Source organism: Anser anser (assembly GCF_964211835.1).
Source record: "Anser anser genome assembly, chromosome: 24".
In the NCBI taxonomy this organism is placed as follows: Eukaryota; Metazoa; Chordata; class Aves; order Anseriformes; family Anatidae; genus Anser; species Anser anser.
The window spans coordinates 3,789,250-3,804,192 of NC_139745.1; the positions used below are offsets into that span (position 1 = coordinate 3,789,250).

Genomic DNA, 14,943 nt, shown 5'->3' on the forward strand with positions numbered 1-14,943 from the left:
CGGAGCTGTCCCCGCAGTGCCACCCGTTTGCAGCGAGGGGAAACTGAGGCAGGGGGCGATGCGGGGGCCCTGGGGCTGCTGCCACTGGGTGGTGTCACCTCGGGTGCTGCCCTGCTGCAGTTCCCCGGGGGTGGCAGCTGTGGGTGGGGTGTCCCTGGGGGGGCACAGGGAAGGAAGTGGGGCTGGGCGCAGGGCCGGGGGGGCGGCACACAGACGGTGCCCGGCCGGGCTGGCCAAGGAGCCGAGGTCGCTTCCTCAGGCCGCCGACTCTCCACGAGCCGTGGCCACGGGTGGGCTGGGAGACGGGGTGACAGCCCCCCGGATTTTGGGGTGTCCCCGGTGCCTCAGCCCTCTCGTGCCGCCCCGGAGACGTTGGCTCAGTGCGCCCCCGTCCCGTGCCACGTCCCCTCCGCCGGGGTGGCACGGGGGGCACCACCACGGTCCCCCAGCTGCGTGCCCGCTGCTGCCCCGGGAAGCCCCCCCACGCGTGCCTTTGGGCTGGGGCCACCCCCACCACCTGGACACCCCCCTACCCCTCCATCCCTCGTGCCTGGCACGGGTAGGGGGGCGCACAGCAGCCCTCCCCTGCCACCCACCCCCGAACAAAGAACTTTGCTCCGAGCCCCCCCCGGCCCCTGCCCATCCCGCTGCCGTCCCCCAACCGAGCCGGGCCGGGCCGGGCCGTGCCGGGGGGGGGTGGCACGGCGGGGCCGGGGCGGGGACCGGGTGGCCGGGAGCGGGGCGGGCGGCTCGGCGGGCGGGCAGCGCGGCTCGCCGGGGACACCTAGCGGCAACGCGGCCGTAGGGCCCCCACCGCGCCCGCTTCCCCCGGCCCCGGCACCCCGGGGCACGCCGCGAGGGGACGAGGCTGGAGCCCCAAGGGGGGGGAGACGGGCGGGGAGGGGAGGGGGTGGTGGGGATGGGGTGGGAGGTACGGGGTGGTGGTGGGGGGGGGGGGGACTTGGGGGGTGTTAACCCGAGCATCCCTGGACCCGCGTCCCCTCCGGCTCCGTGGAGGGGCTGGTCAACCTGTCCCCTCTGTCCCCAGATCGGAGGCAGCCTCCCCCTGCCCCGCTCGCAGCCCCGACGCCAGGGTGATGGGCACAGGCTGCCCTCTCGGCTGCGCCAGCTTGGGAGCACCCCAGGGAGGACCAGCCCCTGGTATGTCCCTTGCAGGGACCTGGCGCTGCGAACCCTGGGGCACGGGGGGGGGGGAGGCAACCCGGGGACCCCCGACTCGGGGCTAACCCTCCGCCCCGCTTCCTTTGCAGAGAGCTCAAGTGCAACAGCAGGAGCAGCAGCAAAGCCGAGGGTAAGTCACCGCTGCGCCGGGCGAGGGAGGAGGCTGGGGAACGCGGCCTGATCCCCGCTGGCGACGGAGCCGGGGTGAGCGGGGGGCCGAATCCGGGCACCCCCCTCTCCCTCAGCGGGGAGGGAGCGGGCGCAGCCGGCTGCTTTGGCCGGCGGCACCCTGGGGTCCTCACTGTCCCCTCTCTGCCCCGTCCAGGTCCCTGTCTCACCATCCCCGACCCCCATGTCAGCAACTGCTCGGCCAAGCGGCACCCGGGGGAGGAGGAGTTCAGGATGCGCGTGAAGCCCCCGGGCCCAGTGGTAACGACCAGCGTTGTGCGCGGCTCGCCCGACTACGTCCGAGAGCCCAAGTTCTACCCGCCGGGGCACCCGGCGCAGCGGCCCCCGGCCTGCCCGGCGGAGAAGGCCTTATCCTGCAGCGTGCTGAGCTTCCCTGAGGGCTCGTGCCCCGCGCTCGGCCGGGAGCATCAGGCAGGCTCGCTGCTGCACGGCGACCCGGCCGACCGGTGCCAGAGCGTGCACGGCGGCACCAAGGCGGCCGAGGACTTGCTGGGCTGCGCCGGCGAGCCCCGGATCCTGGGGGGCAGCGCGGAGGAGGCAGCCGCCCGCGACCGGGCGCCCAAGACCTTCCCCAACGCGACGCTGGCCTCGGGCCGCTGCAACGTCGACAGCATCGTCGCCCTGCTCCGGAGCAAGTGCGGCAACGGGCACATCAACCTCCACCCCGTGGTGCAGCTCATCGACATCATGAAGGACCTCAACCGCCTCTCCGAGGACCTCAAGAGCAGCGGGGTGCACCTGGACTGCGGCAGCCTCCGTGGCGGCGGCGGCGGCGGCCACGAGGACGGTCGCCTCCTGCCCGCCGACCGCGACCTCCAGTACAGCTTCTTCTCCTCGCCCTCCCTGGCCAACAGCATCCGCAGCCCCGAGGAGCGCGGGGTGCTCTGCAAAGCGGAGCCGCCGCGGCACCCCCGGCCCCCGGCCCGCGACGGGGAGGCCGAGGGCGGGGGGGGGAGCGCCCCGCAGCCTCCTCCAGCCTCCAAAGTGCCCGCGGAGGAAGCCGGTTGCTCCCAGCCCGACGCCGGCGACTACTCGGACCTGGCCGAGGCGGACATCCTGAACGAACTGGCCTCCCTGGCGTGCCCGGGGACGCAGCTGCTGGAGTCGCAGTCGATGGAGGCGCAGCCCCAGTTGCTCCCGGCCCAAGAGCTGGACTCCCAGTCCCGGCTGCTGGATTCCCAGTCGCTGGAGTCGCAGCCCCAGCTGCTCGATTCGCAGAGCTTGGAGCCGCTGCCGGAGTCGCTGGAGCTACAGAACCTGGAGCCGCTGGGGCTGCAGTCGCTGGAGCCGCTCTCCGAGTCGCTGGAGCTGCAGTCGCTGGAGCCGCTCTCCGAATCGCTGGAGCTGCAGTCGCTGGAGCCGTTGGCGGAGCCGCTGGGGCTGCAGACGCTGGAGCCGCTGCCCGGAGCCTTGGAACCGCAGCTCCTGGAGGCGCGGGCCCCGCTGCTGGCAACCGAGCCCTCGCTGCTGGAGGCGCAGACCCTGGGGCCCGTACCGGAGCTGCTGGAGGCGCAGGCGGGCACCGGGGACCCGCTGCGGCCCCACGGCCTGCAGCCCCGCCTAGGGGGGTGTCCCCTGAGCGGCGTGGTGAAACGCGGCCCCTGCGGGGGCCGGGGGGCCGGGAGGTGCGGCGAGGACCACCGCAAGTACGCGCTGCGCCGGACTGACAAGCCAAAGATGCTGTGCCGCAGGAGGAGGGCAGGGCGAGGGCGCCGGGCGGACGTCGCCCCCGAGAGCCGCGTCCTGCCCCTCGCCCTGCCCGCTGAGGTGCCCCCGGGGCCCGAGGAGCCCAGCACCCTGCTGCTGACCCCCCCGCCACCCCCTGAAGCCCTGGACCCCGACGAGGTGCCCAAGGCCCCCGCCGTGGCGGGGAAGAAGAGCAAGTGCCGCGGGGTGCGGAAGATGGTGGTGAAGATGGCCAAGATCCCCGTGTCGCTGGGGAGGAGGAACAAAACCACCTACAAGGTCTCGTCACTCAGCAGCAACCTGAACCTGGAGGGCAAGGAGCTGGCGGCCAGCAGCTCCATGGAGCCCACGCCGCTGCTCAAGATGAAGAACAACGGGCGCAACGTGGTGGTGGTCTTCCCCCCCGGCGAGATGCCCATCATCCTGAAGCGCAAGCGGGGCAGGCCCCCCAAGAACCTGCTGCTGGGCCAGGCCAAACCCAAGGAGCCCGCCCCGGAGGTGAAGAAGAGGAGGAGGAGGAAGCAGAAGCTGGCCTCGCCCCAGCCCTCCTACATCGCCGACACCAACGACAGCAAAGCCGACTACTCGGACGTGCTGGCCAAGCTGGCCTTCCTCAACCGGCAGAGCCAGTGCTCGGGGCGCTGCTCGCCACCCCGCTGCTGGACGCCCAGCGAGCCCGAGTCCATCCACCAGGCACCCGACACCCAGAGCATCTCCCACTTCTTGCACCGCGTCCAGGGCTTCCGCCGGCGCGGCGGCAAGGCGGGCGGCTTCGGCGGGCGCGGCGGTGGGCACGCCGCCCGCGCCTCCCGCTGCTCCTTCAGCGACTTCTTCGAGGGCATCGGCAAGAAGAAGAAGGCCCCCGCCGCCGTGCACGCCGACCCCGTGCACCCGCGCAAGAGGGGCCGGCCGGAGCCCGACCCCGTGGGCAAGCCCAAGCGCAAGCGGCGGACCCGCAAGAACGGGGTGCTCTTCCCCGAGCAAAACCCCGGCCAGAGCTTCAGCGACAGTGCCTCCGAGTGGGCCGGGGAGAAGGGCAGCCCCTGGGCCCCCCACCACGGCCACGCCGCCAGCCAGGCCAGCCGCAACTGCAGCTACCAGGGGGCCGAGGCCAGGCCCTTCCACGCCGCGGCGCTGGAGTCGGGCTCCTCCGGCCGGGCCGGCTTCTACGCCGGCAGCGCAGCGTCCTCGCAGGCCGAGGTCAGCCAGGAGCGGCACAGCCTCTTCACGGGGTATTTCCGCTCCTTGCTGGACTCGGACGACTCCTCCGACCTGCTGGACTTCGCCCTCTCGGCCTCGCGCTCCGAGTCCCGTAAATCGGCGGCCGCCTACACGGCTCCCCCCAACGCCCTGGCGGGCCAACGGGGGGGCCTGGCCGCCTACCCGGCCCGGGGGGGCAAAGTGGCGGCGTCAGCAGCAGCCCCCGGCGCCGAGGCCGCCTTCCATGCGGCCATGCAAGGCCGCCAGGCCTTCCCTCCCGGCCGCCCCGCCGCCGGTTACGGGGTGGCCCAAGGAGCCTCGGAGTGTCGCGGCGCCGAGGCCTTCCCCAAGCTGGTGCCACCCTCGGCCGTGTCGCGGTCGCCCACGGCGCACCCGGCGGCCAGCGGCACCCCCGGCTACCCCCAGTACGGCGGCTACAGCGCGGGGCAGAGCGTGGCGCCCGCCAGCGTCTTCCCCCCGGGGAAGCAGTACCCGTCGGCGCAGGACTGCCCCACCAGCAAGGACTGCAGCTTCGCCTACGGCAGCGGCAGCAGCCTCCCGTCCTCCCCCAGCAGCGCCCACAGCGCCGGCTACGCGCAGCAGACGGCCGGCCCCAGCCTGCCGCTGGGCAAGGCCTCCTTCTTCAACAGCGCCGAGGGCGGCCAGTTCTCCAGCGCCGCGCACACCCCGCTGCGCTGCGACAGCCGGGCCAGCACCGTCTCGCCCGGAGGCTACATGGTGCCCAAAGGCTCGGCCTCCTTCCAGCCCTCGCCCGAGAACTGCCGGCAGTTCCCCAGCGCGTCCCAGTGGGCTTTCCGGCAGGGCTACGGCGGGTTGGACTGGAGCTCGGAGGCCTTCAGCCAGCTCTACAACCCGGGCTTCGAGTGCCACCTCAACGAGCCCAACGTCATCCTGGACATCTCCAACTACACCCCGCAGAAGGCCAAGCAGCAGACGGTCTCGGAGACCTTCTCCGAGTCCTCCTCCGACAGCACCCAGTTCAACCAGCCGGCCGGCTACCGGCGCGCCAACAGCGAGGCCTCATCCAGCGAGGGCCAGTCCAGCCTCTCCAGCCTGGAGAAGCTCATGATGGACTGGAACGAGGCGTCCTCGGCCCCCGGCTACAACTGGAACCAGAGCGTCCTCTTCCAGAGCAACTCCAAGCCCGGACGGGGCCGGCGGAAGAAGGTGGACATGTTCGACACGTCCCACCTGAACTTCTCCTCCTCGTCCTCCTCCTCGTCCGTGTACCCCTCCAAGAGGAGCACGGGGCCCCGGCAGCCCCGGGGCTCCCGTGGGGCTTGCGCCTCCAAGAAGGAGCGGGGAACGGGCAAGGCCAAGTTCCCCACCAAGTCGCAGCCGGTGAACCCCCTCTTCCAAGAGAGCACGGACCTGGGCTTGGACTACTACAGCGGGGACAGCAGCATGTCCCCCCTGCCCTCCCAGTCCCGGGGCTTTGGGGTGGGCGAGCGGGACCCCTGTGACTACGCCGGGCCCTACTCCATGAACCCCTCCACCCCCTCGGACGGGACGTTCGTGCAGGGCTTTCAGAGCGACTCCCCCGGCCTGGGGCAGCCGGATTTGGAGAGCAAGCACTTCCCCGCCCTCCCTCACCAGCTGGCAGCCCCCGGCCAGCAGACTGTCTTCGAGGCCGGCCTGCAGAAAGCCTTCTCGCCCAACTGCTCGCCCACGCTGGCCTTCAAGGAGGACCTGCGGGCGGGCGACCTCCGCAAGCTGCCCGCCTGCGACTCGCTCAAACACAGCATGCAGGGGGGGGCCCTGCCGCACGCCCCGCACATGGCCTGCCGCGACCTCCCCATGCCTCAGCCACACTACGACTCCCCCAGCTGCAAAAATCCCCCCTACTGGTACTCGCCCAACGCCAGCACCCGCAGCCCCTCCTCGTACGACGGCAAGGCGGGGGCCGGCATGCTGGTGGACTTCATGGGCAGGACGGACCCCTCGTGTCTCAACCCCCACCTGAGCAGCCCGAGCGGCACCCACCCCCCCAAGGGCGAGAAGGAGCCCTTGGAGATGGCCCGGGCTCACCACCGAGGCCCCTACGCTTGCCCCCTGATCAATGACTTGAATATCTCCCCCGTACCGAGAGACTCTATGCTGCAGCTGCAGGACAACTACAGGTACCCCAGTTTTGCACCCCAAGGGCACCCCGTCATGGCCCCCACCCAGAAGAGCGGGTTTTTGGGGCCGATGGTAGAGCAACAGCACCCCGAGGACACTTTTACGGTCACCTCATTGTAGTGTCTGCTGACGTGCCAACCGGACAACGAGGTTTTGTTACAGGGTAGGTGCGGGACCCCCCCCCCCCTCGGGACGGGGGTCAAGGGGGTGCTGAGCTGTTGGGGTGGGGGGGCACGGGGCGCCCGGGCCCTTCTCACCCCCCCGCCCCGCTGTTGTGTTTCTCTTGCAGAGGTAATTTAGCCAGCACTTTTTTTCTGGAACACTTTTCAAGTTCTGTATTTAACTGGGATTGGAACCGTTTGTTTGTTTTCTAAAAAAAAAAAAGAAAAAAAGAAAAAAAAAAAGAAAAGAAAAAAAAAGGGAAAAAAGAAAAAAAATGGAAAAAAAAGTTAAAAAATAAGTGAAATGAAAGAGAAAAAAAAAATAACGGAAGAAGAGAAAAGGAAGAGAGAGAAAACCCCCCGTTTTTTTCCCCCCTTCATACTAAAACCCGCTCCGTCTGAGAATGACCCGGCTCTGCTTTCCGGACTGCCGCCCCCCCCTCCCGCCCCGCAGCAGGACAATCGGACGGACGGACGGACGGACGGACGGACAGCACCGGCCCCCGCCGAGCCCAGGGCAGAGCCGGCGGGCAGGGCGGGCGGGCAGGGCTGGGCAGGAGGCGGCCACGGGACGTGGGGGTCAGCGGCCCCGAGCCCCCTCCCCGGTGCCGCGGGGACCCTCGGCCGCCCTCGGAGGGTCCGGTTTGTTTGTTGTTTTTTTTTGTTTTTTTTTTGTTTTGTTTTTTCTGTTTTCCTCCCCGTTTGCTCGCTTGCTGGGGGTGTTTTTCTCGCCGGATGACGCCGATGGGTGTTTCGGAGAGCTGGCCGCACGGAGACTTTGGCAGCTTCGCCGTGGGTCTCGGAGACGCAGCCGGTGCCCAGTAAGTGCCACGTGCGCCCCGCTGGTGCTTGTCCCCCGACGGCCGCGGCACCGTTCGGGCTGCGAGCACCCATGGGTGCTGCCGGTGGTGTCCCGTGGCCGAGCACCAACCCAGAGGCCTCGGCTGCCCCAGGGTCTGTGGGTGGCTGGAGCACGGGGTGCTCGGTGCTGGTCCCCAGGGTGCGGGGTGCTGGAGGACAGGGTGGATGGGTGCTGGAGACGGGGGGGGGACAGGTGGGTGCTGGACCCGGTGAGCAGGACCCCAGACCCCTGGGTACGTGGGTGCTGGGTGAGCGGGACCCCAGACCCTTGGGTACATGGGTGGCAAATGGGGGTGAGCAGGACCTCAGATCCTGGGTATGTGGGTGCTGGATGGGGGATTTGTGGGACCCCAGACCCGTGGGCAGGTGGGTGCCAGACCCCTTGGCATGGGGGTGCTCGATGGGGGGTGGTTTGCAAGACCCTAAACCCATGGGCATGTGGGCGGCAAATGGGGGGTGTGGAGGACCCCAAACCTCTGGGTGTGTGGGTGCCAGATGGGGGATTTGTGGGACCCCAGACTCCTGGGTATGTGGGTGCCAAACAGGGGCAGGTGGGACCCCAAACGGCTGGGCATGTGGGTGTCAGATTTGGAGTGTGCAGGACCTCAGGCCCCTGGGCAGCTGGGTGCCAGGTGGAGCGGGGAGGGGGTTACAGGACCCCAGACCCCTGGGCAGGTGGGTGCCAGATTTGGGGTGTGGGAGACCCCTGGCCCCTGGGCGTGTGGATGCCAGATTTGGGGCATGGAGGACCCCAAACCCCTTGGCATGGGGGTGCTGGATATGGGCATGTGGGTGCCAGATTTGGGGTGTGGGAGACCCCAGACTCCTGGGCATGTGGGTGTCAGATTTGGGGCGTGCAGGACCCCAGACCCCCTGGGCAGGCGGGTGCCGGACTCCTTGGCATGGGGGTGCCAGACGGGGGGGGGGGGGTTGCAGGACCCCAGACCCCTGGGCATGGGGCTGCCAGATTTGGGATGTACAGGACCCCAGACCCCCGGGCCACACGGGCACCACCCATTCGGGCACGGATCCATCCCTCCTGCGGGAAGCCGGGCAGTGGGGGGGCCGGGGGGGCGGCCGGACGCTCACCCCTGTCCCCTCTCCCCGCAGCCAGCCCAGCCAGCGGAGCCCCCGCGCCCTCGGCCCCCCGCGCCCACCCGACGGCCCCGGCCACCGGAGCAGAGAGGAGAGGAGGAGAGGAGAGGAGGGGGCCGCCGCCGGTGCCCCCCGGCCCTGCCGCCCCGCTTCGCCCCCCCCCCGGCCCCCGCCCCGGCCGTGGCGCCGGCGCCGCGCTCTCCTCCCGCCAGAAGCAGAGGGACTCTTTGGATTTTTATTTTTTATTTTATTAAGTTTCGTTTTTCTGCACAAAAACCAGCAATTGTAAATACTTTTGAAGAAAAGGAGAAAAAAAAAAAATGTTTAAGGAAAAAAAAAAATTTAAAAAAGACGAAAATTCACAAAAAAAAAAAATAAAATAAAGGAGAGCCACACACCTGAGAGAGAATCAAAAAGCGACAGAGAATAAAAAAAAACTAAAGCGAAAGAGAGGCGAATATGCAGGAGAGAAGAGCAAAAACCCACCAGTATGCACTGAGAAAATTTATTTACAGATCGATCGACAAAAAAAAAAAAAAAAAGTAACAATAACCTATTTATTGTATATAATGTTTTATTATAAATCGTGTCTTGTATATTGCATTCTGTACATCTGCTGTGGTTTTGTGGTGTGCAACTTCCGCATGGGTTCCTTGGGTTTCCGTTGCCTTTTTTTTAATGACGATGATTTGAGTTTTATTTTTATTATTATTAATAAGGACGACGCTTTTTTTTTTTTTTTTTTTTTGGCAGTACACACCCAAAGATCCAAATTTGTATAAAAAAAAACCAAAAAAACAAAAAAAAGGAGTTTAAAAAAAAAAAAAGGAGTTTAAAAAAAAAGGATTTAAAAACAAAAAAAAAGAAAAGAAATCAATAACACACCCTCTTTGTGGGGAGGGGGAGCCGGGGGGGGGGGCGCGGGGGGGCTGCTCTCCTTCCCGCGGTGACGAGCTCAGGGTGTGTGTGTGTGCGTGGGTGCCGGGGGGGGTTTGGCTCCTCTTTTTCTCCCCAACCTTTTCCCTCTGTCCCCCCCCCCCCCTTCATTTTGCTCCCCCCAACCCTTCATTTTGCTCCCCCCCTTCACTTTGCTCCCCCCCCCTCGTTTTGCTCCCCCCCCCCCCAGCCCAGGGTTTGGCAACTCCTGTACGGCTTCGTGGATTGTGCAAAAAAAAAAAAAAAAAAACCATACAAAAAATTGACCTCCCCCTCCCCAAAAAGGAAAGACGGCGCAAAAGAAAAGGGCGAAATGCCCCCCCAAAAAAAAGAAAAAGGAGGGGATATAAAAAAAAAAAGGTCAAAACAGCAGCCCCCCCTCCCTCCTCGTGTCGCCCCCCCCCAAGCTGACCCACGCAGTGCTTGTGGCCGTGGCCCCCCCCCCGGAGAGCCCCCAAGCCCCCGCGCCCGGCCCCGCCGGCCCCCGCTCTTGCCCTCAGCTGGTCTTTTTGTGTATTTAGGAAGGAATTTTTCATAGGCACTTTTTTTATATTAAAAGAAACCTATATATTGAGCGGTGCCGCTGCTGTCTTGCTTCTCGCGGGGGGGGGCATCACCATCAGCACCCATGGGTGCCACCCCCGGTGGGTGACGGAGGAGGCAGCGGCATGGGGCTGCGGGCAGGTTAAGGGCTGGGCGAAGCGCCAAGAGGGATTAAAAAAAAAAAAAAAAAGATTAAAAATTAAAAAAAATGATAATAATAAATTCAATTAAAAAAAAAAAAAAAAAAACGCAACTTCCAGGAATGGGCAGCTCAGCCCTGCAGCATCCTTTGGGGGGGGGGGATTTGGGGGGGGGGGGGGCAGCAGCTACCTGTGGGTGGGAGAGGTTAGCAATCCCGGCGGGGTCACGGCTGCTGCAGCGAGGTGCTCGTGCAGCGCTGGTGGGGGGGGGACCGAGGGGGGGGGAAGAAAGAGGTTGCTATGGAGAGCAACACACGGTGCATACTGATGGCCGGGGGTGCGGGGGGAGCGAGGCTGCCAGCGCCACGCCGCCGGGCTCCGAGGATGGCTCTGGGGGGGCTAAAGGTGGGGGGCAATATGTTTTGGGGAGCCGTGACCCCCACCCCCCCCCCCTTGCCACGCTGGGGGCTCGGCATCCATGTCCCCCCCCCCACCTCCCTGGGTGGCACCTAGTGAGCGTGGTGCCATGCAGGGCCCCCCCCCAAAAAAAAAATAGGATAAAGCTGTTATGGGGTTGGGGGGATGCCCCACAGGGTGCAGCTGGGTCCCCGCACCCCGTTATAGGGCCGGGGTGCTGGGAGGGGGGGGTGGCTCCCCCCCAGGTGCGGTTTGGGGTTTGGAGGAGGCTGTATTTCCACGGGGCAGGGGCCAAAGTGGGGGGGGGGACACGGCTCCCCTGCAGTCCCCTCCAGCACCCTGGGTGCTCCCCCCCAGGGTCCTTGGGGTAAAGTGGGGGGAGAGGTGAGGGTGGAGGGGAGGGGGCGGGGGGGGGGCTTTGCTGACGCCTGCGATGCTGCAGCATCCCCATCCCCGGGGACCCGCCACGCTCACTGCCTGCACCCCAGCGCTGGGTGCACCCCTGATGGCCCCCCCCCGGCATCACCCGGCACCAGGAGGGCGATCGGGGTCCCCCCCACCCTCCCCAGAGGCCGCATGCCCTTGGGGATGTCGGTGGGGGGCACCCACCCTTGGCAATCCCCCCGCCCCCCAGCACCGGGAGGCTGGAGCCCCCCGACCCACAGCCCTTGCACACGCAGCACCCATGGGAGAGGGACAACCACCCCCCCCAGGACACCCCAAAACTGTGCTCACCCCCCCCCCCCCAAATCTCCCTGCCTGCAATGGGGCTCAATGGGGAAACTGAGGCAGGCGAGGGGGGGGTGTGCCATGGGTGCCCTGCATCGACCCCAGGCCAACACCTTGCCCTCCCCGTGAGCCGTTTCCCCACCATTTTGCCTCTTTTTGGTTAGCGGAAAGCAGCGGCGAGGGAAGGGGCTGGGGGGGTGGTGAGTTATTTTATAACGTTTTACATTTTATTTTTAAAAATAAATGAAATGAAATCCATCGAGCGGGCTCTGCGGCGGAGGGGCCCGGCGGTCGGGCTGATCGCCGGGGGTTTATCGGCACGGCCCAGCGGCTCTGCCGCCGTGCCAGGCTCTCGGCTGGGTCTTGCCAGCAGAGGCTGCTTGGGGGGGGGGGAAAAAGAAAAAAAGGACAAAACGCCTTCAAAATTTGGATGGGAAACGCTCGCTTTGCCCTTTCTTTATCTGCGCAGCGTGCGCTTGTTGAAGTTTGGGGGGGAACCGCTTGCAGGGGGGGCGCAGCACCAGGATTTAGGAGCTTTTCCCCCAAAATTGGCAGCCTTGGGTGCTGCGCACGGTGCTGTGCGCTGCACCGAGCCTGCGGGAGGAGCAGGCGGAGGAAAGCCCCGGCTGTGCCTGGTCGGGGCCAACAGGGCCATTTTTTAATTAAGCAGCCCAAACGTCGCAGCTCTGCTCGGAGGCGGCTCGCTGCCATTTCGGCTTCTCCCATTCCCTCGGAAACAAAGCAGGAATTTGCCTCCCCTCCCTGCCCTCCCCTCCCACCTCCCAGCGTGGGGACGGAGCTGGGGGGGGGGGGACACACACGACAAGGCCGTGGAAATGCCCCTTTTCCAAGGGGAGCGAGGAGTGGGGCCGAAGACGGGGCGCGCGGCTGCGCACCTGGCACGGGGCGGCACGCAGGACCCCCGTACCCACAGTGTCTGGGGGGGGGACCCTCCATGCGCCCCCCCCGGTGCCAGCTGAAGCCCATCACCGGGCTTTCCATCGCCACGGGGGCACCAGCCCCGGTGCCAGGCGTGCCGCCGCAGGTCGCCCTCGCTCTGCTTCGCCCCACGAGCGATTTCGGGGCCGCGGCAGGGCCCAGCCTTGGCACCGCGCGGGCCGGGGGCCGGCGGCGCTGTCTGGAGCTGCCCAGGAGATTTGGACACCCCCCCCCCCAACCACCACCACCACCACCCTTCTCCTTCAAATTAATGGCTGTGCCGCGAAGAAAATTGAAGCCATTATTCTTAGCTCGCATCCTTTATACCCACGAACTTCAACCACTTGACATGCTAATCACAAGCTAACGAGGAAGGGAGGCGATTTCCCACGTCAGACCTGCAATCCAGTGCATCTGGCAGCCCCTGCCCGCCGCCAGCGCCCCTCCGAAGCCCCCCCACTCCGGCTGCTGGCAGCCCCGCTGGCCGAGCTGTCCCCGTCCCCTGCTCCGGGACAGCCCTGGGAAGGGGGCTGCGGGCAGGGGACGGTGGCGGTGGCGGTGTCCCCGGGACGTTCCCAGCGCGGGGAGGGCCCCCTGCGCAGCGGCGGGGGCGGCGCGGAGCCCAGCTGCAGCACCAGACCACCCCTGCTTTTCCCAGAGGAAGGGCCAGGCCCTTGGAAGCTATTTCCACCACCCCCCCGCCGGGTCCCCCCCCACCACCCTCCTTCTCCTTCCGCTCCTCCGGCAGCGGCTCGGGCCCCCCCAGCACCCAGCGGGATGGCGAACCCACTTCTGCCCGAGCCCAGCGCCCGCAGCCCCGTTTCGGGGTCCCGCTGAGCCCCAACACGCTCGCTGCGCCCACCCAGCCCAAGCCCTGCCCATCCCCAGCCACCCCGGCTGGATTCGGCCCAGCCGCCGGCCGGGCAGAAAGCTCTGGAGTCCATTAACATTCCCCCGAGCCATCTAATCCCCTCTCTGCCCTGGCTCTGGCTTTTACTTTGTTTTAATCAAGCCCAGCCTGGCGCCTTTTAAATAACCGGGGCGGACGGCACCCTGCTCTGCGCCAACCCACGGGTGCTGCTGGCTGCGGGGCCACCTCTGCCACGGGTCCCAGTGCGTGCTCGTGTCCCCTGGTGCATGCTCGTGTCCCCCAGTGTCTGCCAGTGTCCCCCAGTGCGTGCCCATTTACCTCGGTGCATGTCCATGTACCCCAGTGCGTGCCCATGTCCCCAGTATGTGCCCATGTTCCCCAGTGCATGCCCGTGTCCCCCAGCATGCGCCCTTGTGCCAGTGTCCCCAGTATGTGCCCATGTCCCCCAGTACATGCCCATGTCCCCCAGTGTGTGCCCATGTCCCCAGTGCACTCCCATGGTTCCCATGTGTGCCAACGTCCCTCAGCATGTGCCAGTGTCCCCCAGCGTGTGCCCGTGTCCCCGGTACCTGCCTGAGTCCCCTGGTGCATGCTTTCATCCCCCAGTGTGTGCCAGTGTCCCCAGTGCGTGCCCATGTCCCCCAGTGCGTGCCCATGTCCCCCCATGTGTGCCCATGGCTCCAGTGCAATGCCGATGGCCCCCAGTATGTGCCAGTGTCCCCAGTATACCCATGTCCCCCAGTTTGTGCCAGTGCCCCCCAGTGCGTGCCCATGTCCCTGGCGTGTGCCCGTGTCCCCCATGTATACCCATGTCCCCCAGTGTGTGTCAGTGTCCCCATTGTGCCCCCGTGGCCCTCGTTTGTGCCCACAGCCCCCAGTGTGTGCTCGTAGCCCCCACCCAGTGCATGCTCGTGTCCCCAGCATGTGCCCGTAGCCCCCAGCGTGTGTCCAGAGCCCCCACTCAGCGTGTGCCCACGTCCCCAGTGTGTGCCAGTAACCCCCCCCCAGCGTGTGCCCATGTCCCCAGTGTGTGCCGGTAACCCCCCCCCAGCGTGTGCCCATGTCCCCAGTGTGTGCCAGTAACCCCCCCCCAGCGTGTGCCCATGTCCCCAGCGTGTGCTGGCGCTGGAGCTGCCCCCAGCCTGGGGTGGGGGGGCCGCGGGTGGCCGCGGCAGCCGGGGGCAGAGCGCTCGCAGAGGTCTCCACTCTCCGGTAATTTTAAAAGCCGTTTTGGAGCCGGAGGAGCTGAGATCAGCAGAGCAGGGGCCAGGAAAGTGAGGGAATAAAAGCGAGGGCTGCTGCGGGCTGTTAGCAATATCTGCTGGCTGGCGGGGCTGGCGGAGCCGGGGGGGGCTGGCACAGGGGGGGGGCTGCGCGCCCACCCCAGGGGGAGGCTCCCCGTTACGGGGATGGGGTTTGGCAGCTGGGGTTCTTCCCTGGCACCCAGTGACCGGGGGGGGATAAAAAGGGGGGGCTCCACGCCAAGGATCCCACATCTTGCACAGAGGGGCCCCGGTGAGGGGGAGAGGGGAATCGCCCAGTGCCAGAGCTCCACTGGGGCACGGCTGGGGGGGCCTCATGGGGTGGGGGCACTCAGGGCATGTCCCTGACCCCCGAGGAACAGGGGGGTGCAAGGGGACGGCACCCCAAAAGTGCTCAGGCTCCGGGGGGGGTTCTGCAAGGGACACAGGAGGCCGCCAGGAGGCCTTTTAGGCTCAGTGGGGCTATGGGGTGGGGAGGGGGCAGCTGCGCCCTATAAAGGCTGAGCGAGCTCCACTGGGGGCTGGAGCTGCTTGGTTGTGGTGGGGGCCTCGGCTGTGCCCTGCAGGAGGAATGAGGTCAGGATCGCGTC

At 66.6% G+C, this 14,943-nt stretch overlaps 1 protein-coding gene across 11 annotated transcripts in view; it reads left to right on the top strand.

The window, feature by feature from the left end:
- The window catches only part of AHDC1 (AT-hook DNA binding motif containing 1), a 52,271-nt gene extending 43,203 nt beyond the window's left edge, over nt 1-9,068 (top strand). For 9 of the 11 annotated variants that reach the window (XM_083809909.1, XM_083809910.1, XM_083809907.1 and 6 more), the window contains 4 exons: nt 1,272-1,312; nt 1,508-6,562; nt 6,689-7,381; nt 8,532-9,068. In XM_083809909.1, the coding sequence (XP_083666035.1) occupies nt 1,585-6,519 (4,935 nt within the window). In that variant the 5' untranslated portion in view covers nt 1,272-1,312; nt 1,508-1,584 and the 3' untranslated portion in view covers nt 6,520-6,562; nt 6,689-7,381; nt 8,532-9,068. Of the gene's footprint in view, nt 1-1,048; nt 1,162-1,271; nt 1,313-1,507; nt 6,563-6,688; nt 7,382-8,531 lie in introns of all 11 variants that reach the window. The other 2 variants (XM_083809911.1, XM_083809903.1) reach the window with 2 other exon arrangements.
- The last annotated feature ends 5,875 nt before the right edge of the window (nt 9,069-14,943 follow it).